This window comes from Ascaphus truei, unplaced genomic scaffold (assembly GCF_040206685.1).
Source record: "Ascaphus truei isolate aAscTru1 unplaced genomic scaffold, aAscTru1.hap1 HAP1_SCAFFOLD_872, whole genome shotgun sequence".
Lineage (NCBI taxonomy): Eukaryota > Metazoa > Chordata > Amphibia > Anura > Ascaphidae > Ascaphus > Ascaphus truei.
This window is the reverse complement of record NW_027457211.1, coordinates 23,771-50,000: the sequence shown is the minus strand read 5'-3', so window position 1 is coordinate 50,000 and position 26,230 is coordinate 23,771. Positions and strand designations below refer to the sequence as shown.

General features: G+C 45.0%; 1 protein-coding gene across 1 annotated transcript in view; it reads left to right on the top strand.

Moving 5' to 3' along the window:
• Positions 1-523: 523 nt before the first annotated feature.
• The window catches only part of LOC142486444 (transforming protein RhoA-like), a 37,894-nt gene continuing 12,187 nt past the window's right edge, over positions 524-26,230 (top strand). Inside the window, exons 1-2 of the mRNA XM_075585039.1 lie at positions 524-651; positions 23,647-23,804. Of these exons, the coding sequence (XP_075441154.1) occupies positions 630-651; positions 23,647-23,804 (180 nt within the window). The 5' untranslated portion in view covers positions 524-629. The remainder of the gene's footprint in view (positions 652-23,646; positions 23,805-26,230) is intronic.

Below are 26,230 nucleotides of genomic sequence, written 5' to 3'. Positions count from 1 at the left end.
AGTTATACGTTACCGTTCCAAGGATTGGTAAACAAGAGACATTCTGTAGGACCGAAACGTTGGGTTTCTGGATGTATTTTTGCTTTCACTAATACACTTTGATTTTCAACATTGAGTGCTGTCTCTTGTTTACCAATCCTTGGAACGGTAACGTATAACTACATTCTCTATATGGGACGTGCACCTGTGGCTTACCAGCACCTATTGGAGTGCCAACTGCCTTATCTGACTAGGGGGGGGGGTGCTATAAATATCCTCCTATCTCCCTATGGTGACATCACTAATCCCATGACCTACTGGGGAGCGGCCATCCTTTCTGCAAGTCATCCTGTATCACATGAGGGGGAGGGAGTAACTTGAGTGATCCCCACACAGTTAATCCATTAAAGCTGTTAACCCCTTATGCTAACTAGTCATTCCCAAAGGGGGGCTACACTTGGAGTACGGTTTGAAATTAAATTTATGTTGAAAGGAACCGTGTGTCCAGAAAAAAGTGTTTACCTAACTCACCATGTACTACTAAGAGCAACACTGCACAGGTAACATGGGAGGGGCCCTATTTAGGGCTTGTGCAGGCTCCTTCCTGCCCTACCTCAGGAGGTGGAGTCTATAACTCATGATGCTGCCAGATGGAAGGAAAACACGCTTTCGGTAAGTCAACATTTCCCCCTTTTAACACTTTTAATTTGAATACTGGGGAGGACATGCTCGGGGGAGTGACACTAACATTATACGAGTGGTTACAGGCTTCCGAGGCAATTGCTGCTTTGACTGCAAAGGCAACCTATCTCCTAAAGTTTCTGAGTGCCTTGTTGCAGGAAGACATTGTAGGTCATTGAGGTGGCAGAAGTACATATTTAACCCTCTCAGGGCAGGATCATGTGATCTTTTATATTGATTTAGGGTGTTTAAAGCGGCAGTCCAAGCTCTTTTTTCTTTCTTTCTGTAATATCGATTTGAAGCGCGTGGTCGCCGGAGGTGAATCGCGTTTATTTCAGCGCCGGTACCCCCCGGTTTTCTGAGGTACTCTCCTCCTCTCTTCAGTTTAAATGTCCCGGCGCCGGGTGACGTCACGGCTTCCTCTTGGCCCGCGTGATTGCGAGACTTTTAAAGCCGCCATTATGAGAACCCCAGGTAGCTGGAGCTGCCACCGGCACACCCTTCCAAGGTAACTTCGCACTTAGGCTGCGCTTGTAGTGCCGGCGACGCGACAGTCGCGTCAAAATAAATGCATTGTTGCCGTCGCGTGCGCTTATAGTGCAAGCGACGGCGACAAAGCGATGGAGCGACAGCGCTACCAAAAATCTGGTAGTTGCTGATATTTGATTTGGTACACAGAGGGTTAATTTGAGTTACAAGTTATTTCTTAAAAATACGTGGTCCTGTTTTATCGCGGCTCGGGCCAATGACCCCGGCCTGGTTTTTTGTGTTTGTCTAAAAGTGGGTCATGTAAGGGCGACCTGCTGTGGGATTCACGTGGTGACTGTCCCTAAAAAAATCAAATTTACTCGGCTTCTGAATTTTTAGGCGCAACGTCGTTCCGTCGCGCTTACTATAAGCACTTGCGACGGAGTCAATTAATTTGTTTTGGAGCGACGTCGCGTTGCTGTCGCATGGCACTATAAGCGCAGCCTAAGATACACCTACACTTATATACATTTACACCCGCATGTACACTAATGTAACTGGTATTCCCTCTTGCTTGACCCACCCAATCTCATATTGGCCCGTGTGGTCTAACGAGCCCCCATTACATGGTCGTGTCTGGTGTGCACCTGTAGGCAACAGGACTCCTGAGTCTCCCGCATGATGGTATTAGGGGATTGTCACTCCAGACAGGCAGCTGAGGTAGTGTGTGCGAGTCCTACCTATATCACGTGCAGCGCCTCCACCTCATCAGGGTCTATGCGTCCGCAGGGAGAGGGTCCTGATGAGGAACTCCTTCTTGGTGGTGCCTTCCACTGGAGAGTAACTTCACACTCACACGGTGGAGGTATCATTGAACAAGACATCTTTATTGTTCTCGTATGGGCAAGCTGCCCTTCACAGCCAGCTGTCTCAGCCGCACATATTGCTTTGCTGTCCCTTTGACAGATACGCCCTCCCAATGGAGTGGGATCCCCTCTCCCCGTAGGGAGATCACCCCTGTGCCACCACTGGACACAGTGTGGCTCTTATAAAGTCTGATGTAGAAATGGACCACTAGTTACTGCACTAGTGGATCCTTTCTTCCCAACGCACTCCCAACAACTCAGCAACCAGCTGTCACAGCTCTGATGTCACTAACTGTGGACTCAGAGCATGTAGCCACTCCCACCCATGCATAGGGCACCTCACCAGGGTGTGAGGGCAAACCTCCATGATTACTGCTGGCAGGCCTGTACTTACCAGGTTTACTGCCAGCAGAGGAGACAACTGCAGACCATTTTACATGTATGGATACACTAATATACCCCTACCCTCATATCATGCACCGGCACTAATATACACGTACACTCATATACCCACACTAACATACATATACACTAATGTAGCCTCTGCTACAAATATATACTGTGGACAATACAGAATTCATCTGCTCCACCTATCACATCTTGCGATAAGGAATAAGAGACACTGTCCTGATCTGCCTGGCAACACATGACAGGAGATATGGGTGTAAAAGCTTGAATAACAACACAAGTCTGAGGTTATATTTTGCAGAATAGACAAATAAGTTTATTGCTTGTGCGGTGCACACGCAGAGGAGAGTTTCAAAATAAAACCCTCCCAAAGACATGTTGCATACAGGGCTTATTTATACACAAAATACTAAACCCACGCCCCCTATACAAGGTTGCGTGTCGTCACTACGTAAGCGTAAAAGGTAAACAAATTATGCACACGAATACATTGAGTTAATGACATTATGGGATGTCTAAATGAGATGATTCAGCAATAATACTTTATTAAGCTGGTGACCTTTTCTCTACATACAGAACCTCAAAAGCCCCCACCTTCGGAATGGGAAACCATGCATTTCTGTCTCATATTTTTCATAACATTGGCACATTGCTCTTGTTCTCAAGGTTTTTTGCTTAGCTGAACCGCTCAATATCAATTGGAACTTCAGAAGAAAAAAATGTATTTTAAACTAACGTTCATTCCACTTTCATACAGACAATAGACAATATCAGGCACCTAAGATGGATGCTGACTCAAAATGGTTGCTTAGATCCCAGTGCTGTTATGTCAGACCCCCCTTACGTCATATTCTCACTTTGTCACTCCCTCCTTTTTTTATTCTTAAAACATAGTTTTTGAAAATTAAGTTCATGATGATAGTCCAGGGATAACTCAGAGGACAAGGGCGAGTGCGCTTCACTGTCATAGTCTCGTAAGGCGCTGCGGCCAATATGTCTTTTGGAGTTGAATAACTGTGATCGGCATCTTCTTTTCTTCAAGGGACTGCTGTTTTCTGGCATCTGTAAAGAGTGGCATCCGAATGGAGGAGGGGGTCGCACACCTGTGGATCATACCTTTGCAACACGTGACACACACATATAACAAGTAACACTCCACACATCCAAGCATTCAAATTTTTTTGCTCCAAGTGATCTAAGCCATTCAGCTAACCCCAAGGGTGATAATCTGTCACTTCCCTTTGTAACCCTCTTTTGAATCTCTTGTATTTAATCTAGTTCATGCTGTACATTGCTACACTGATCTGGAATAAAAACACAACATTGTTCCTCAATTAGGACACATACCCCTCCTTTTGAAGCTAAAACATAGTCTAAAGCAATTCTGTTTTGTAAGGCCATAAGACTAATCTGAACCTGTTCTTGGTTTAATGATGAAATTAAAAACTGCAAAATTAAGGCTACATCCTTCCTGTAAATTATTATCTGACTAAACATACATTTTTACACAGGTTTCATTGGTTGGTGGAGACACTTGACCCATAAATTGATTCTTGTTCCTAGTGTCTGATACACCCTTTAAAGAGGTTCCCTTAAAAAATTGGAAAAATACAGACATTATACACATAATACTAAAAACCTTATTTTATGCAAGCAACCTTTCTTTGGATATGCAGTTACTAGATAAAAGAAATTGCATCTATCTCTATCATCATATATTTTCAGAAACATCACAACATTCTATTACTGAGAATTGAGGGGGTTTGGTATCTGTGGAAGCGAATGCGTGATCCTCACCCCTGCACGCATTGCATACATCATTCACTCAGAATATCAGAACAGACGATGTCTGCGATGGTCAACATGGCTGACTTATGATCCTTTCCTTGTGGCTGACACACGCTCCTGGGTGACCCCCTCCTTTCGGTGGAGGTGCAACACACTTCTGGATCAAAGTTTTGCTGCACATGACACATACATAGAGAGTGATGAGTACTGCCAAAACACATACAAGAGCTTTCACAAGCCACGCTTCCAGGAAACCAATCCTCCCATCAAGGCTCAATTGTACATACACCTTAAATTTCTAACTTAACACACTCTAAAGAATAAAAATATTGAGTCTCTGAAAAAATGAAATGTTCTGATAAAACCTGGCCTTAGCCTGGTGTCTTATTTTCCTCGTTGGTTAACGGTTAGAGTTTTAACTCGGCAAGACGTTAACTTGATGCGGCTGTGCTTTAGGTGACTTTGGTCTTTAGTGGCGCTGGAACGTTTGGTGGAGCTGGAACGAGCTTTACGTGCTGTGGGTCCAGGAAAATGACTCTGCCGCTTTAATTGCTGTATTGGTGATTACTTTAGGCCTTTTCACCTGGGATGAAAAGCATGTTTGCGCAGGAAATATGTGACTATTAACCCCATCTCGAGTAGGTGCACTTTCAACTTTGCCTAGAGAGACTCAAAAATGTATTAGTTGCATACAACTTATTGTTTTATTACCAATAACATGGTCCTTAATTCGTTTCTTTGGACTGCTGATAGTCACAAGTCATCCCATATGTGTCTCATAGGGAGATAATTTATACCTAGGAATAAATTCTTGTATCAATGTGTTTACTCCTGTCTTAGCATCCGCATATAGACAGAGGTATTCCCTATTAATGTTCCTCAAATTAAAACTAAGTAGCCAATGTGAACCTGACTTTGATACAATCTAAGTTCCTGAAACTTTAGGGCCTCATCCCTTGCCATACCACTTGCTTCCATAATTAATTCTATCCTGTCTGCAGGCCATATCCCTAAGACCTGGGAAACTACCAGAGTTTGTCCCAATCTTCAAAAGTGGGGACAAAAAACACTGTCTCAAACTACAGGCCAATATCTCTTTTCCCAATACTATCCACTGTTATGGAAAACATATTCCCTCCAATTAAGCAATTATTTTACCCATACAAAATTCCCTAGCCCATCCCTATCTGGCTTTTACCCAAACACTCCACTGTAACTATTCTGCTAAAATTTTTGAAATGCCTTCTATATAATGCATACCTTATTCACTTATGTAGCTGCTTCTGCAACTATGTATCCCCTGTATTTAACCCTATACACACGACACACCCACAAATGAGAGGTGACTCCCAACTTCACCCCTTCCTGGTAAACCCATTCTAGATTACACAGCCATTTTTACAACAACCACTGCTTACGGACACCTTTGGAAAAAATAAATGGTTAATTCGTTATAACATACATCATATTCAGTTAATAGACAAATGATTTTGTATAAGACTTCACACTAATGTCTTACTTTACATAATCTCTTTGCACAGTGCTGAGCACACGGTCAGCTTTATCATTTTAAAGACACTCTGCATATTCATCTGACTAAAGAAAAAATATTTTCTATAAGACATGTTTCCGGGCAAAGAGCCATTTTGTTTCTGGGCGTTTCGCCAATTGACCCTGAAAAGATAAGATAACGGTACACCACGGCTTCTTCCTGAAAAATAATCATTATTAGATTGAAACTTTCGCTTAAAGTTTAAATACATGGAGCTTTATCCAGAGCCCTAAGAACTACATTTTTTATGGCCTTTTAAAAATTAACCCACGGGCTTTTATATAGCTAAGGTTTATATAACTTCTTAACACACAAATAACTCCACACGCTCATGCTATTTCCCTACACTCAGTTCTTTTTAATGCCTTCTGTTTTAACTTTCATAGTTTCACTGACTTAATTCACTACAAATGTATGCTATCCTGTTGCAATTCTGTCCTTTCTCAAGCTACACACACTTATTTCTCTCCATTAGTCAACACTCACAAGTCTAACCCTCACTAACTCTTCCTTCATCTCACCTCAGGACTTTTGCTGAGTTGAATCCATACACCAGAACATTCCCTCTTTTTCCTCCTATCCTACTTTGCTTCCTACTCTCTTCCTGCTTTCCTTGACTCTTTTTCCACTGTATCAGAAGAGAATGTCACCATCACTGTTGATCTCCTCTTCTCCCTCTAATCTGCTACATTTCCATTCTCCTTCCAACATGTAATAGTTATACCATGACTCAAAAATAGCAAGCTTGACCCTACCTGTCTTTCTACTTTAAGTACTGAACTTGTCTTGTATTCTCTTGCTTGCTCCATTGTCTCAACACCCATTCTCTCCTTAACCCTCTACAATCTGACTTCTGCACTGCTCCCTCCACGGAGACAATTTTCACTACAATAACTGATGACCTATATGCTGCCCACGACAGAGGTCATTACACTCTGCTCCTATTACTCCCTGCAGCATTTGCCTCTGTGGACCACACTCTTCTCTTTTCTCTGTACACACTCTCTCTAGGTGACCTAATAACATCTCTTAGGTTTAAATATCACCACTATGCTGACAACACCCTCATTTACTTTTCAACCCCATACCTTACACCTGCCATACAAACCTACGTTTCTGAATGTCTCTCTGTTATCTCATCCTGGAAGACCCTCCTTTGCCTTAAATTTAACATGGCAAAAACAGAGTTCCTCATACTTCCTCCCAAACCTGACCCTATTATCTCCTTCCACATTACTCTTGAATCTTCCATGCAGTAGCTCGAGCACGCTGCTTAGGGGTCACTCCCAACTCCTCTCTCATATTCTCCTCTTTCATTCAAAACATTTCTATAACTGTCGCTTTTTCCTCCACAATATCACAAAGATACACCTGTTCCTCTGTTGCTCAACTGTTAAAACTCTGATACAGACCCTCATTCTCTCCCCTCTTGATTACTGTAATCCCCTGCTATCCCAGCTTCCTGACTTTCACCTGTCTTCCCTACTATCTCTCCCAAACGCTGCTGCCAGAATCACTCTACTCTTTAAACTCTGATTCTGCATTTCCCCTCCTGAAATTCCTCTCCTGGCTTCTAATCAAATCCTACTGTTTCTGTATGCTCTCCCTACCTACCAATTACATTGTAAGCTCCTCAGAGCAGGGACTTCTCTTCCTTAATGTTACTTTTATGTCTGGATCACTTATTTCATGACCTCTTACCTTTACCCTTTGCTAACTATATGATTACGACGTGCACCACTCCTGTGAAGCGCTGTGCATATTAATGGCATTATACACATGAAAACATACAATACAATATATACTTCAAACAATGCTTATGATCTTTTACCCACATTTTTGAACACAAAATATTCCCAAACATCTTAATCCTCTAGAAATAAAATTGAAATGTGTTTTTACTGGTTACACACAATACAGAACACACACAATACAAAAAACTTCTCTCATACACAGCCACACAACATCACAAAAATAACGAACAAATAAAAGAAAGACATTTCTCCCCTATTACCCCACAATTTCACCCTGCAACTATATTAATAAAAGTTCCCTTCTCTTTCTTTATTCTCATAAATAACCTGACTTTAAAACTACTCTGATGCTCCGGAGCTTTTTGAGTTAACTTTCGTATCTTAGCACATTCCTCGCGCTGGAGAAAAAAGTGGGGGCACGCTCTGTGCTGCTGCGATTTTGATTCTCTTTCTTGCAGACATTTGATTTCATTGTGAGCAAAAAATATTCATGTTTTCGTACGTACTTGCAAGTTTTTGTATGGTGATTTGTGCACACATGTGATACTTAGCATGGTTTATCTTTCACACAGGTAATCATTCAGGAAAAATTCATTAGGGTATCAAATCCATCTAACCACTCTCCATTAAGGGCGCAACAATTTTACTTGCCGGCACCGAAACTTGAGTTTATATCAGGAAATGATTTATAACCACTTATTGCATGTGGGGAAATGGAAGGAAAAGCTTATACGTTCACAACTGATTTCTGCGGTGTCCGCCAGCCGGGCATGCCATGCTTGACTTTTGCCACAAAAACCTCATAAAATCCAAAGATTTATACTGCCACAGACACACAGGGATTACTGAAAGTTAGAAGGTTCCACTATGAGCCCTTGCGTTCGCATTCTTACGAATAAGAAAACCGGTGCGGCTGCTCATAGGTTCACGCTTCCTTCTATAGTAATTTATTGCAAACAAACTTTTTTCATTGGGGTGGCATGTTTTTCACTGGGACTTGCATGTGTATTTTCATTTGAACTTGCATGTATTTTCATTGGCCAACAAAACATATTTATATTGTCTCTTCTTGTTCTCTGTATCCATTCTTTATAATTTTTGTCTGCAGACACACAACCTCTAACGGCAAATTTTGAGAACTTTGGTTTCCCATTATTCTCCTGTTACAGTAATCAAATTTAATTGACCTGTACAATACTCCTGATACAATAATCAGCGCAAGCTGATTACGTACAACTCTTTTGGCATGTTATTGTTCTGATTTTTTCACCATAACTATACCCAAGAAAACACTTGAATTACTTCAGCGGGTCCAACCCAGTCCTGATAAACGTTATACTTCTATAACATGGATACAGATAAGACCTTCTAAACAGATATCCATAAATAACCTCATTTGGTATGTTACTGACAAGACAGAGCAAATGTACAATCAGGGACCCTTCCTGCTCAGACAACAAAAATATTTATCACAACCCAGGACAGTCTGAAAAACAATCCCTTAAGCATACAAACACTCACCTTCATCACCAAAACACCAAAACTTTTAACGGGACTCTCACCTTAATCCCAATAAAACTTAAAACTTAACATCTATAACACTTTAAAATGGCTACAGGAACAGACAAATAAACTTATTTGACACTGCTAGGTTAACCCGTCAACACAGATTGAGACACCCTTCAAAACACATCTCTCTACACATCACTCAAAACAACTTTTTAAACTCAGGCTTTCCTCAAAAGGTGCCTTTTACCTTGATTCTTACGAGTGCTCAGATTTGAGTGACCGAGGAGTGTTTTTTTCAGGTGCTCAGCTTCCGGTGTTTTTTGGGTTTCTATTCGGTGCGCCATCTGTAAAAGCTTGAATAACAACACAAGTCTGAGGTTATATTTTGCAGAATAGACAAATAAGTTTATTGCTTGTGCGGTGCACACGCAGAGGAGAGTTTCAAAATAAAACCCTCCCAAAGACATGTTGCATACAGGGCTTATTTATACACAAAATACTAAACCCACGCCCCCTATACAAGGTTGCGTGTCGTCACTACGTAAGCGTAAAAGGTAAACAAATTATGCACACGAATACATTGAGTTAATGACATTATGGGATGTCTAAATGAGATGATTCAGCAATAATACTTTATTAAGCTGGTGACCTTTTCTCTACATACAGAACCTCAAAAGCCCCCACCTTCGGAATGGGAAACCATGCCTTTCTGTCTCGTATTTTTCATAACATTGGCACATTGCTCTTGTTCTCAAGGTTTTTTGCTTAGCTGAACCGCTCAATATCAATTGGAACTTCAGAAGAAAAAAATGTATTTTAAACTAACGTTCATTCCACTTTCATACAGACAATAGACAATATCAGGCACCTAAGATGGATGCTGACTCAAAATGGTTGCTTAGATCCCAGTGCTGTTATGTCAGACCCCCCCTTACGTCATATTCTCACTTTGTCATGGGATTGGATAAGAAGGAAAACGGATAGAATGTTGAAACAAATTGTCAGTTTGAGAGACACAGAGGGAGACCAACTGTCAGTCTGAGACAGAGACGGAGGCCAGAGAGAGGAAGTGACAGTCTGAGAGGCACACGGAGAGACAGCCCAGGGGACAGTGAGAGAGAGAGTCTGACATTCACAGAGGTGAAAGAGGGGGCGTGTAGGAGACTGCTAGCTAAAGGAGAGAGAAAGTGAGAGAGCATCAGAAACACATCTCCTACACACAGAGAAAGAGAGAGAAGAGCCCACAGCAAGAGAGAGACAGATACTTCCCGGGCTGTTAAAGCGTAACCGGATAACAGACAGCCGTGAGGCCCTTTCCCGCAAGTTCTGAGTATCCTCTGTGTATTACACACACCTCACAAATGTTTCACCCTTTACAGGCCTGCAACGCTGTGACGGGAGACGCGCTTAATAACACATTTATATTTCGTGGGTCCTGATTGAGCAGAACAGGTTGAGCAAAATAAACTGAGATTTATTCCCTTGATAGGCAAACACACGACAACTGCAGAATAAACTTAATAATTACACGTACGGGTATAGAAACAGAGGATAATGTCCAGAACAGTGCCAAGCACCAGAAGATTGTCTTTTAAAATGTAGTCCTTTTGCAAGGGCGCAAATTGCCAGCTCCAATCCTTCTGTGAATGTGCAAAGTCTTTTCTGGTTCTTTATGGGTTCACTTTGGAATCCCCAGGGCTGACGAAATCCTGAAGCAGGGCAAGTTTCCTTGTTGCGATGTTTTTTAACCCCTTGTCTTCTGGAATCGTAGCCGCTGTATTTAGATCTTATCCGCTTGAATGAATCAGGTAACAGCAACAGCAACAACAACAACAACAACAACAACAACAACAACAACAGCAGGAACACAGGAATGAGGGTTACAGGCCTTTTTAAGGACAAGGGCCTGTGAAGTGTTACATTAGCCTCATCCCATTGGCAAGGAATTATCTTCCTCCTATCAGAACCTTCCATGTCACATGGGCAAATCCTACAGCCAGCTCAGGTAACTCTGAGCATGCTCAGTAAGCAGCTTGGTAGCACTGCTGAGTAAAAAGGGGCCACTCATTTCTGGGGACGCAATGTCTGGAGTTTGGTCCCAAAGTGTGAAACATCTAGGAGGAGTAACAGGACCTGCTACTCAGAAACATCCTGATTAAGTGACACTTTAAGAATCTGGGGTCTTTCATGTATGCATAACATTTGTTCCTTACTGCATTACAAATGCAGGCAGAAAAAAACAGCATCCTGCCTGTACATTTTAACTGCAACAGAAAGGCACTTAAATCAGGGTGCTGGCTCACTCCGTTCCTAAATTAGCAGTCTTAATGGAACGGCCCCTGTTATTCAGCACTGCAGGTATAGATTGTCCTGCAAAAAAGCGACAGCAATGCATATAGGGGACACTGGTACAGGGAAACAGCATATAATATTAACCCCTTCATCCCCAATACGAAATAGGGGTAACCAGCCGAGCCCACTGCCTTTATTAATGCTCTGATTACCCCCATTTTCACCACAAACGCGACCACATGGCATTCCGAGATAAGAGACGCAGTCCTAGCATTAATATTGTTGGCTGAAGTGGCTTCCACATAGGACATGGGGACTAATATAAGGGTTTTAACAGTGTTGATCAAGGAGATCAGAAAGGTAACCCCATAGCACCCGGCACTCAATGCTATGTATAGTATAATTACTCTAGACACCAGTAGTCCAGTAGGCACAATTACCTATTTTAACAAATGTATAGGGGGTTAATAACCCTTGTACCAAGAAGTCCAGTGAGAAAATAAAAAAGTTTTATTTGTCTAAATACTGATTAAAAACACACATATATATATATATATATATACAACATTCAAAAAACTATTAAAATACCCCTTCAGAGGTGGCTTGTAGGGTTACTGGTAGTTCAGTCAACTATCTATCATAGATAGGAACTCCAAAAAGCCTTCTAGCCAGTATTGTGACTGTTCAGTGGTTTTTGTCAAACTGTATATTCTGGGGATAGAGGTAGTAAATTTCTTATCATTATATAGCTATTATACATCCGTTGCGCAGTTCTATTCCCCTCTAGTAGTAGTATATTTTCTGTCAGGGGTTACCTTTCCGATCTCCTTGATCAACACTGTTAAAACACAGACATCCTTTACCCCTCTGAGCACCTGCTTACATTGAATAAACATCTAAATTGAATGGATGTGCGGTCTTTACTCTCTTTAAGCATTACGACTAATATAAGGGACAATAGCTTAGCGCCCTTATTTAGTGTGTATTGCATATGTGTAGTGGTTTCTCTAAAAGTAAGAGCTGACGGTTAATATTGCCCAGGGGTCAAAGTATCGGTTAATACAGGGGTGCGCAAAGTGGGGAGGCGCGCACCCCAGGGGGGGTGCTGGAATATTTTTTGGCGGGCGCTTGCAGAGGCCCCACGCTCTTCCTTGAGGTATTTAATTAAATGCCGGGGGAACGCGCGAGGCCTCTTCAACACTAAACACTTACTGTACCTTGTTTCAGACGCTGTGACGCATCGCCATGGCAACGCGACATATGACACCGCGGTATCATGCGTGGTGACGTCACACGGCCGTCTCCATAGAACCGGGGTCACGTGATGTCACGTCACATGACCCCACGGCGTCATTTGACGTCGCAAGCAAGGTGAGGGGGGCGCGGGAACGAGGGGGAGCTGGCAGGGGGGCGCAGCTCAAAAAGTTTGTGCTCCCCTGGGTTAATATGTGCACCAGTCTCGTATGGTTTTATTCAACGAGTCTAATTATGCTCTACTAAGGGAGGGCGGACTCAGGCCTATAGACTGTGGAAATAGAGGGGTTACACTAATATACACGTACACTCATACACCGCACTAATATACACGTACACTCATACACCGCACTAATATACATGTACACTCATACACCGCACTAATATACATGTACACTCATACACCGCACTAATATATATGTACACTCATACACCGCACTAATATACACGTACACTCATACACCGCACTAATATACACGTACACTCATACACCGCACTAATATACATGTACACTCATACACCGCACTAATATATATGTACACTCATACACCGCACTAATATACACGTATACTTGTATACACCCGCATTAATATACACGTACAATCGTATACACCCACACTAATATACATGTACACTCATACACCACACTAATATACACGTACACTCGTATACATCCGCATTAATATACACTCATACCCCACACTAATATACACGTACACTCGTATACAGCCGTATTAATATACACGTACACTCATACACCGCACTAATATACACGTACACTCATACACCGCACTAATATACACGTACACTCATACACCGCACTAATATACATATACACTCATACACCGCACTAATATACACGTACACTCATACACCGCACTAATATACATGTACACTCATACACCGCACTAATATACACGTATACTTGTATACACCCGCATTAATATACACGTACAATCGTATACACCCACACTAATATACATGTACACTCATACACCACACTAATATACACGTACACTCATACACCACACTAATATACACGTACACTCATACACCGCACTAATATACACTTACCCTCGTAAACAACTACACTAATATACATGTACACTCATACACCGCACTAATATACATGTACACTCATACACCGCACTAATATACACGTACACTCATACACCGCACTAATATACATGTACACTCATACACCGCACTAATATACATGTACACTCATACACCGCACTAATATACATGTACACTCATACACCGCACTAATATACATGTACACTCATACACCGCACTAATATACATGTACACTCATATACCGCACTAATATACATGTAGCGGTCATGTAAAATGGCTACAGTCATCTCTCCTGCTGACAGTAAGGCCTGGTAAGTTGTGGGCATGCCAGCAGTAATCATGGAGGTTTGCCCTCACACCCTGGTGAGGTGCCCTATGTAAGGATGGGAGTGGTCACAGACTCTGACTCCCTGGTTGGTGATGTCAGAGTTGTGTCAGCCCCCAGAGTGTACATAAGGCACAGCACTGTGTCTAAAAGTTAGTCAAGTGGTAGTTCTAAGGGAAGGAAGAGTTCTAGTTCAAGTACAAGTTCGGTTATGTTCTAGTAGCTGAAGCAGGAGTCTGTGTCCAGGGACCTGGCACAGAGTAAAGACATCCCGGCTGGGATAGGGAATCCCTAATCAAGGAGACTATACCTTTCAAAGGGAAGTACGGTTATCAATGGAGGTCTAATTACACCCCATTGTGGAGGGCAGCATGGCCCACCGTACAATAAAGATGCTCTTAATTACAAACCCTCTCGTGTACATGTGTGGAGTGATTGTACAGAGAGGAGCACCACCGAGGAGTTCCTCGCCAGGACCATCCCCAAGTGACCGAAGGGACCCTGATGAGGTGGAGGCGCTGCACTGGATCTAGGTAGGACTCAAGCACACTACCTCAGCTGCCTGTCTGGACGGGTTCTCCCCACACACCATCATGCGGGAGACTCAGGAGTCCTATTGCCAACAGGTGCACCACCAGACACTATCACACTGTAATGGGGGCTGGTTAGACCACAGGGGCCAATGTGAGATTGGGTGGGTCAGGCCAAGTCAGAAATACCGTTACATTTGGAGGCGAGCTGCTGAGATCAGATCTGTCAAACAGGACAGGCTTTAGCTAGGCACACTGGAAAACAGGGAGAGTGTCTGCTGCCACTTTGTGCTGCGTTGGGACGGACCTAGGGGTGGTCAGGGGGCTGACGGGGTATTGTCAGTTCGCAGGGACGACCTAGGGGCCTGAAAGGAGTGAGGGGTTTGGAGCCGGGCTATAGCTGACCGAGTCACTTTGAGGTAGTGCTAGTTGGTAGGATGCCAGAAGGGATAGCCTGTTAACATGGTCAGGAATCCTGGAGAGGGTCTGCGCTAGGCTAACCAAGACAGGTAGACGCCCCAAGTACTGCATGGCAGAGCCAGAGTACTCTAGCCCATTCCAGACACTTACCATAGGGAGCACAGACTGGGAGGAAGGAGTTACAGCAGACACTGAGAGAGTGAGCCTAGCCTGAGGTAGTGCAACATGAGTCCAGCCTAGATCAGGTACACATGTGGTGGTGCATCTGAGCAAATCTTTATTGTACTGGTGTGGTGGCTGCCCCGCAGAACGGAGCCCCATGTACGATAATTGGTACGAGAGCGTGACGACCCAAGGAATGGAGGATCCGCGTGGTGCGGAGAGTCCAAAATGGCGATCGGAGGCTGATGGGGAAGGCACCCGTGGCGTGCGCCCCACTGAAGAGCAAACTGTCGCTGAGCTGTCTCTTACTAATCTGCTCTGGAGTGGAGCGAAGGCCGTGGCTGCCCCGTTTTTGTCCTGTCTAGGACACCGAGGTGCCCCCCTTGAGGAGTGTGAGGACATTGTGATAACTGGGGTAGAACACAGTGAGGATGGATGTCAGTGGACGTGCAAACAAATGAACGCTACCTCATCAAGAAAACAAACTGACATTGCAGACTCAAAAGCTATCCAAAATGGCGGCTCCCGCTTGCTAGGGAGACCGCGTGGGCCAGTCGCAGAGAACTTGGCTAATTCAGGACTTGCAAAAAGCTGGCCGGGAATGGCGCGAACAGCAGAGCCCCGCCCTGATGGGGGGCATGGCGCGAAAGCTATGGCTGCACCTTCATGGACAGTGACTCACTCAGCCCCTGTGCTGAGTCAACCGCTTAGTCTATGGGACCCTCCCCTAATTTCAACCAGGGGGAGTGACTTCCAACTATGGCCTGTGGGAATGCATCCACTGGGCCCACGAACTGATATCCAGACGGCGCCACTACAAGAAGTAGTTCCGGCCGCGGAGGTAAAGTGCAAAAAGGATGGCTATCATGCACAAAGGGCAGCTGCCAGGAGAAGGCGGGAATTAGCCGCGGGAAAAGAACCCCACCCTGATGGGGATACTGGCGCGAAAACGCAGACCGCGCCCACCAGGACTGAGAAAGGCGCGGCCTTAATTAAGGGGCATGCTATTCCCCTGTGGGACCCGCCCATCATTGCAACCCCTGGGGGCGGGTTCCAACTATGTCAGCGGAAGGAGGAGCCGAAGCAGGGAGTGGCTGATCCAGCAACTTCTATCAGTCAGTTGCGAGGAACCACTGACCTGGAGAGACCCGTACAGAGAATGGCTCCTATTAAAAGAATGGACTGCTCCTCCACTGTGGGCACTATGGTCTCCACCCAGCCTTACTCGGTACCCGGCGGGCTACTGGTAGTCAGGGTGGCCAACACCGAGACGGTGGTCGTGCTCTGCCTTCAATGCGGGCTGCCCGGAGGCACTGTTAATACAGCGGCACGTTGCCCACACTGCGGGACATTGTATCTGTGGCCAATGCCCACGTTCATACCGATACAACCTGCTGACCCCCCGGGGGATACGGCTAGGCGAGCCGCCGAGTCCCCTGGTGCACTATGGATCAGTCGTGCAAGTCCCGGAGAAAGGGGACTGGAGTCGATCAAATCGGCTGGGTCAGCAGCAACCGAAGCGGTCGGGTCACTCCCCGACCGAACTGAAAAGAGACTCTCGCCCCGATCGGTGACCCCTAAATCGGGGAAGGGAGACTTCTCCGATGAGGATCTCCGCGAGCTAGCGGCGGTAAAATCGGGGCCCAAGAAAGAACAGGGAAGGACGACACCCCGTGGGGTGAGTGGCAGCCTGGAGAACAGGGCGTCCCCCGCAGATCGGCGAGCCGAGAGACGGAGTCCCTCCGCCCCAGGATATGGCGGCGACGGGCGAGAGACGCCTACACCCCTGCGGACTGGTAAGAGAAGCCCAATCACTTACCTTGTCCCGGTAGACAGTGTAGCGGTAGAAAGGCCGTGCCAGGCCCGAGACGTACGTGCGGAGAAGACATCACTTCCGGTGGAGACGACGGCGGAGCTTCCGGATGTCATCATCGAGGAAGAGATCCCGCATGGGGGTCCAACCCAAGATGGCGGCGCTTCCGGTTCCGGAGAGGACATCACTTCCGGTGGCGACGGGAAGGACGCAGCGACGCTTCGGCGATCGGGTGAAGGTCCCCGATCACCTCAAGGGCCCAAGAGCTGGATGGGCGACCCGCAGACTGAGGAGGGTGAGCTATCCTCCTTGGATCAATCTACGGACAGCCGGGAACGGGTCGTAATCCCGTGGCGCCCCCTTGCTTGCCCTTACGCCCAACCCCACGCCTTAGGTAAAACCCCTGCCCCAATCACCTGTTCCCCGGGGTCCCCGCCTAGCCTAGAATCTGTGGACATACCTTTGGAGGGGGAGGATAGACGGACTGGGGAGAGACAGCGCAGTTGCGCTACAGAGGGCATTTCTCGGGGTGGGGGAGAATTAGGTAAGGCCGCGGTAGGCCGGTGGTTGCCTCCTGCGACCAACAAACCGGAGAAGAAGGCCACGGGATCATCACGGTGGTCCTTGCCACGGTCGGCATGGACATCAGGGGTATTCTCTGGGGGGGATGCGGACGAGAGCGATTCAGGGGATTCGCACAGGTTCAAAGAACACCGGTGGTGGGCCCCCCTCTTTGAAGGTTATGTGGCCTGGATGGACCGCACTCGGTTTCTCATCCGTAGGGAGGAGATAGTCGATTTTTGGTGGGCCGGGGGAGAATTCACCCCTGAGCAGCGAGATAGGGAGTTGCAGGATCGGTGGATAAAGATAGAACACAGGGAGATAGAGCCCATGGGTCCCGACACACTGTCAGATTCTGTGGATCCGGACGAACCCCTGTCATGGGTGCTACCTGGAAGGGCAGGTAATGCTGATCTGACCAGGATCAGTAGAGCTGAATGGGCAATAATGGCTCGATATAAGTCATCCCACGGGTTGGAGTACCCTTATGTCCCTGAGCCCATCATGGAGGAGATAGAGGAAAACCGAGGAAGATGGCTCAGGGAGACCATCGAGATGTATTTGGTTAATAAGGGGAGCGCAGTTACAGGAAGAAAGGCTGAGGACAGGATAGATCACCTGATGAGAGTGTGGAGTATAGGGAGGAACATATACAAGCACAGGGTGACCTATAAGCCAGAGAGGGGACTGCCTAGACATTATCATGTCACGGTCCTGGATATGGGTGGACGAGAGGTTAGGAAACCTGACCCGAGTCACTATTATTAGGGGGTACTAAGGCATTACGCGGGTTCGTGGCTGCTGGTCGGGGCGGGCTTGGCGGAATGTACTGTAGTCATTTTTCTGTTGTATTATGTAAATTTGTGTGATGTTAACAATTATGTTTTGTGTTACAGTGCTTCCTGGAGGAAGGTATGCAAATTTAGGTCCCAGCGAGGCCGATGGGATTCACCAGGGGGAGAATGTAGCGGTCATGTAAAATGGCTACAGTCATCTCTCCTGCTGACAGTAAGGCCTGGTAAGTTGTGGGCATGCCAGCAGTAATCATGGAGGTTTGCCCTCACACCCTGGTGAGGTGCCCTATGTAAGGATAGGAGTGGTCACAGACTCTGACTCCCTGGTTGGGGATGTCAGAGTTGTGTCAGCCCCCAGAGTGTACATAAGGCACAGCACTGTGTCTAAAAGTTAGTCAAGTGGTAGTCCTAAGGGAAGGAAGAGTTCTAGTTCAAGTACAAGTTCAGTTATGTTCTAGTAGCTGAAGCAGGAGTCTGTGTCCAGGGACCTGGCACAGAGTAAAGACATCCCGGCTGGGATAGGGAATCCCTAATCAAGGAGACTATACCTTTCAAAGGGAAGTACGGTTATCAGTGGAGGTCTAATTACACCCCATTGTGGAGGGCAGCATGGCCCACCGTACAATAAAGATGCTCTTAATTACAAACCCTCTCGTGTACATGTGTGGAGTGATTGTACAGAGAGGAGCACCACCGAGGAGTTCCTCGCCAGGACCATCCCCAAGTGACCGAAGGGACCCTGATGAGGTGGAGGCGCTGCACTGGACCTAGGTAGGACTCAAGCACACTACCTCAGCTGCCTGTCTGGACGGGTTCTCCCCACACACCATCATGCGGGAGACTCAGGAGTCCTATTGCCAACAGGTGCACCACCAGACACTATCACACTGTAATGGGGACTGGTTAGACCACAGGGGCCAATGTGAGATTGGGTGGGTCAGGCCAAGTCAGAAATACCGTTACATACATGTACACTCATACACCGCATTAATATACATGTACACTCATACACCGCACTAATATACATGTACACTCATACACCGCACTAATATACACGTACACTCATACACCGCACTAATATACATGTACACTCATACACCGCACTAATATACATGTACACTCATACACCACACTAATATACATGTACACTCATACACCGCACTAATATACATGTACACTCATACACCACACTAATATACACGTACACTCATACACCGCACTAATATACACCTACCCTCGTAAACAACTACACTAATATACATGTACACTCATACACCGCACTAATATACACGCACACTCATGCACCGCACTAATACACATGTACACTCATACACCGCACTAATATACATGTACACTCATACACCTTACTAATATACATGTACACTCATACCACGCACTAATATACATGTACACTCATACACCGCACTAATATACACGTACACTCATACACCGCACTAATATACACCTACCCTCATAAACAACTACACTAATATACATGTACACACATACACCGCACTAATATACACGTATACTTGTATACACCCGCATTAATATGCACGTACAATCGTATACACCCACACTAATATACATGTACACTCATACACCACACTAATATACACGTACACTCGTATACATCCGCATTAATATACACTCATACACCACACTAATATACACGTACACTCGTATACACCCGTATTAATATACACGTACACTCATACACCGCACTAATATACATGTACACTCATACACCGAACTAATATACACCTACCCTCATAAACAACTACACTAATATACATGTACACACATACACCACACTAATATACACGTACACTCGTATACATCCGCATTAATATACACTCATACACCACACTAATATACACGTACACTCGTATACACCCGTATTAATATACACGTACACTCATACACCGCACTAATATACATGTACACTCATACACCGCATTAATATACATGTACACTCATACACCGCACTAATATACATGTACACTCATACACCACACTAATATACATGTACACTCATACACCGCACTAGTATACATGTACACTCATACACCGCACTAATATACATGTACACACATACACCGCACTAGTATACATGTACACACATACACCGCACTAGTATACATGTACACTCATACACCGCACTAATATACATGTACACTCATACACCGCACTAGTATACATGTACACTCATACACCGCACTAGTATACATGTACACTCATACACCGCACTAATACATGTACACTCATACACTGCACTGATATACATGTACACTCATACACTGGCGACACACTTTATTCGAGCTCGGCTAGTCCCACGAATTTGGGTATACCCGGGTGTATTGAGGTTTGTGACTGTTTTCTGCCCGAGTGCATTGAGGTATTTTCCAGGCAGGGATTGAAGCATTTTATTCCCGCTGGCTGCAATACTGCACAGTGTATATATATATATACTGCATTACAATTCATGAATTTATGCCATCTGGTAGACACGCGAAGCATTGCAGCCTATTAAATCCTAATCATTATCATTTAACAGATCAGCCGCCCGTCAGCCAGGCATGAACCCAGGCTGGGAAGGCAAACACAACGGGGCATGTCAGAGGTGAGGAGCGGCGCATTCCAGGTATCTGCCAGGTACATACTGGGTATTTGCTCGAATAAAGTGTGTCGGTGCAGTACACTGCACTAATATACATGTACACTCTTACACCGCACAAATATACACCTACCCTCATAAACAACTACACTAATATACATGTACACACATACTGCACCGACACACTTTATTCGAGCAAATACCCGGTATGTACCTGGCAGATACCTGGAATGCGCCGCTCCTCACCTCTGACAAGCCCCGTTGCATTTGCCTTCCCAGCCTGGGTTCATGCCTGGCTGATGGGCGGCTGATCTGTTAAATGATAATGATTAGGATTTAATAGGCTGCAATGCTTCGCGTGTCTACCAGATGGCATAAATTCATGAATTGTAATGCAGTATATATATATGTACTGTGCAGTATTGCAGCCAGCGGGAATAAAATGCTTCAATCCCTGCCGGAAAATAACTCAATGTACTCGGGCAGAAAACAGTCACAAACCTCAATACACCCGGGTATACCCGAATTCGTGGGACTAGCCGAGCTCGAATAAAGTGTGTCGCCAGTGTACACCGCACTAATATACACGTATACTTGTATACACCCGCATTAATATACACGTACAATCGTATACACCCACACTAATATACATGTACACTCATACACCACACTAATATACACGTACACTCGTATACATCCGCATTAATATACACTCATACACCACACTAATATACACGTACACTCGTATACACCCGTATTAATATACACGTACACTCATACACCACAGTAATATACATGTACACGCATACACCGCACTAATATACACGTACACTCATACACCGCACTAATATGGGTGAAAAAATTAATATACACGTACACTCATACACCACACTAATACACATGTACACTCATACACCCGTATTAATATACACGTACACTCATACACCGCACTAATATACATGTACACGTATACACCGCACTAATATACATGTACACTCATACACCGCACTAATATACACGTACACTCGTATACACTCGTATACACCCGTATTAATATACACGTACACTCATACACCGCACTAATATACATGTACACTTATACAACTCACTAATATACACCTACCCTCATAAACAACTACACTAATATACATGTACACGTACACTCATATACATCCGCATTAATATACACTCATACTCCACACTAATATACACGTACACTCGTAAACACCCGTATTAATATACACGTACACTCATACACCGCACTAATATACATGAACACTCATACACCGCACTAATATACATGAACACTCATACACCGCACTAATATACATGAACACTCATACACCGCACTAATATACATGTACACTCATACACCGCACTAATATACATGTACACTCATACACCGCACTAATATACACGTACACTCATACACCGCACTAATATACACGTACACTTATACACCGCACTAATATACATGAACACTCATACACCGCACTAATATACATGAACACTCATACACCGCACTAATATACATGTACACTCATACACCGCACTAATATACATGTACACTCATACACCGCACTAATATACACCTACCCTCATAAACAACTACACTAATATACATGTACACACATACACCGCACTAATATACACGTATACTTGTATACACCCGCATTAATATACACGTACAATCGTATACACCCACACTAATATACATGTACACTCATACACCACACTAATATACACGTACACTCATATACATCCGCATTAATATACACTCATACTCCACACTAATATACACGTACACTCGTAAACACCCATATTAATATACACGTACACTCATACACCGCACTAATATACATGTACACTCATACACCGCACTAATATACACGTACACTCATACGCCGCACTAATATACACGTACACTCATACACCACACTAATATACATGAACACTCATACACCGCACTAATATACATGTACACTCATACACTGCACTAATATACATGAACACTCATACACCGCACTAATATACATGTACACTCATACACCGCACTAATATACACCTACCCTCATAAACAACTACACTAATATACATGTACACACATACACCGCACTAATATACACGTACACTCATACACCGCACTAATATACACGTATACTTGTATACACCCGCATTAATATACACGTACAATCGTATACACCCACACTAATATACATGTACACTCATACACCACACTAATATACACGTACACTCATATACATCCGCATTAATATACACTCATACACCACACTAATATACACGTACACTCGTAAACACCCGTATTAATATACACGTACACTCATACACCGGATCAATCGGCAACCTAGCTACTAGCTTATCATTGTGTGGATTGTATTGATGCACATATTAAAAGAAAATTTAATAATAAAAATTAAAAAAAATCCTGCCTGCACTGCTGCTTTAACCCCACCACCCCCCAAAGCTTTAAACCTGTTTTACATGGTGAAGTTGTGTGACTGCAGAGCTGTGGCTTTAAATCATCATTGGTGTAGCTCAGTGAGACTGGACCCGATGTATGTAATTACTGAGACTTTTGCAGAAGTCTGTAAGCAAGCAAAGCAGTGCTGGGGTCCTGTACAGGCCCCTCTGGCAGGGAGATGGGGTGAGGGGCTGCCCTGTGCAGGCCCCTCTGGCAGGGAGATGGGGTGAGGGGCTGCCCTGTGCAGGCCCCTCTGGCAGGAAGATGGGGTGAGGGGTTGTGCTGTGTGTGACATCTCTCCTGTTTCTTTGCAGCCATGGCAGCCATTCGGAAGAAGCTTGTGATTGTGGGAGATGGAGCGTGCGGGAAGACCTGCCTCCTAAGAATGATCACCAAGGACGTGTTCCTAGAGGTTTACATCCCAAACGTATTTGAGAACTACGTGGTGGACATTGCGGTGGATGGCAAACAGGTAGGAAAGCGAGGGGGTGGGGGTGGCAGGAAAACCCGGCCGTAGGAGTATGGGGGTGGTTACCACGCTGCTGGGCACGTGGAGGTCCACCTGAAAGGTGCACTAGTCAGGCAAGTCTTGTTTGTGCATTTTTATACACTAGCTGAAAGTATCCAGCGTGGCTGGGGAATACTAAGAAACCAAAAGATACTGAGATTTATAAATGGATAATTTCATTTTTTAGTATCTTAACGAAAACACTTATGTATTTTTATTCTAATGCTGTTGGGTAAACTAAATTTTAATTTTTTTTCCATCAGGCAAAAAAACATACAATTTTCTCCAGTTCCCACTCTGGAGCATCCAACATAAATCTTACCAATGTGCAAATCATGGATTTTCTAAGTTCAGTCCAGCTACTTACAATCCTGCCAAATTTGGTTAAAATCAGTGCAGTTTTGAAAGGTTCAGTCCGCCATCTTGATTCAAAATGGCGTCCAATTGTATCCAGTAAAACAAGAATAACACGAGGCACTGCGGATTTTCTTAATGCTATTTAATTAGCCAAAATCTTATGTCTGTGTAGATTGAATGGCACTCTCATTAATTAAGACTCAGCCGTGTAGAGGAGTTGCCAGTTAAACAATTTTGTGTTCAGCCTATCACAGGATAGTTGGTACTATATAGGGGAGTATTCAGACATTTACCATCCACTCTTTGACAAAGTCCCTTGCGGGATGAAACGCGTCAGAGGTCATCTAGTTGCATGATGTTTGTCCATCTATTTCAATAAATAGCCGTTTTTTCGTGAGAGCTGCGTGTTGGTTTTACCTGGTTACCTCAGCGCGCCGCTTTTCTTGATTGCTGTTCCGGATACTTCAGCTGGTTGCACGTGGATTTTACACACAGTCGCAGGCACCTATAAACCGGTGCATCATCTCCTCTGCAGTGGGCACACCGGACACAGCGTGACTGCAGGTACTTTATTGGCAGAGTGGGTCGGGGGTGTCATTGCATCAGCCAGGCTGTTCCTATTCAGGATGGTCGGCGATTCTTAAGGGCACCCGTTATTACCCCTCCCCCAACCTGCTTTATTTATCCGCTGGATCTTCTATCATGTTATTTCATCAAGTGCCCTACCTGTGTGTCTCTGATTACTAATGGACATATTACCCACTCTCTAGCCCTTGAGCACTGGCGGCAGCTTACCCCTGCATTGTTTCCTCTAAAGTGTCCCAGAGTCTTATATACCCATATAAACCCCCCAGCATGCTCGCTAATGATGATATAAAACACCGTCTGTTGTATTCTGTATCCTCATTATTCCTCAATGCTGCAGCCATTGCGATGTCCAATGAAAATGTCTGCTTTGCGCACGTGATCCGTTGTATCCAGCGTTATACTGTATGTCAGCCGTCATCAAGGAAGAGTTTCATTGATGCCCGGTGCCATCTTAGTGACGTCATCATGGCTGTGTTCAATCTTTCTTTACTCCCGCGGTGAGATCCCATTGTTGCTAGGTATCCGACCCTGCGCATGCGCAAAGCGTCAGTCTCTATGGACTGTGATAATCGATCCTTTAGACTTTATCCTGTTGTGATTTTTCGTCAAACATGATTTGATTCGTAATAACCTTATGTTCCTCCAGAAGAAATTCAAGTCCAGAGAGCTGAATACAATATGTTGTTCGGGAAAGTCCCAGAAATTCACCAGGAATGATGACATCTTCCAGTATGTGTATATATATATATACAGTGCTCGACAAACCCACTCGCCCACTCGCCAGCTGTGATCGGAAATTGGCTCGTGGCCAGTAACATTTCCCCTGCTCTGTAAAAAAAAAATCCCATGCTCGAAAAAAAAAAAAATCCATCTAGCTGATTGGCTGTGACGCGCGATGGAGCTGCCAGGACTTCAAACTGCCCTTCCTTCTATGCACGGGTGAGAGGGGGCATGTGGGCGTGTGTGCGTCTGTTCCTCCTCCTCTATACTGAACTGAATATCCTCCTGTATAATTATGTCAGCTGCTGCACTGATCCGGTCATGGAGGATTTTGGACAGATGTTGGAGGTGGGTGGAATGAAATGCGGGGCGAGAGGTAGTGCGGGTATTTCTCCTCTCCCTCCCCCCTGCTCCCGCTTCTCGGACTGACGGGGCGGAAGGTAGTAGCGCGGTGTTTCTCCTTCCCCCCCTTGCTCCCGCTGCCCGCGTGGGCTGGAAGGTAATGGCGCCGGTGTTTCTCCTTCCCCCCTGCTCCCGCTGCATGCGCGGGCTGGAAGGTAGTAGCGTGGGTGTTTCTCCTTCCCCCCCCCCTGCTCGCACTGGCTGGAAGGTAATGGCTCCGGTATTTCTCCTTCCCCCCTGCGGGGCTGGAAGGTAATGGCGCCGGTATTTCTCCTTCCCCCCCCTGCTCCCGCTGCACATGCGGGCTGGAAGGTAATGGCGCC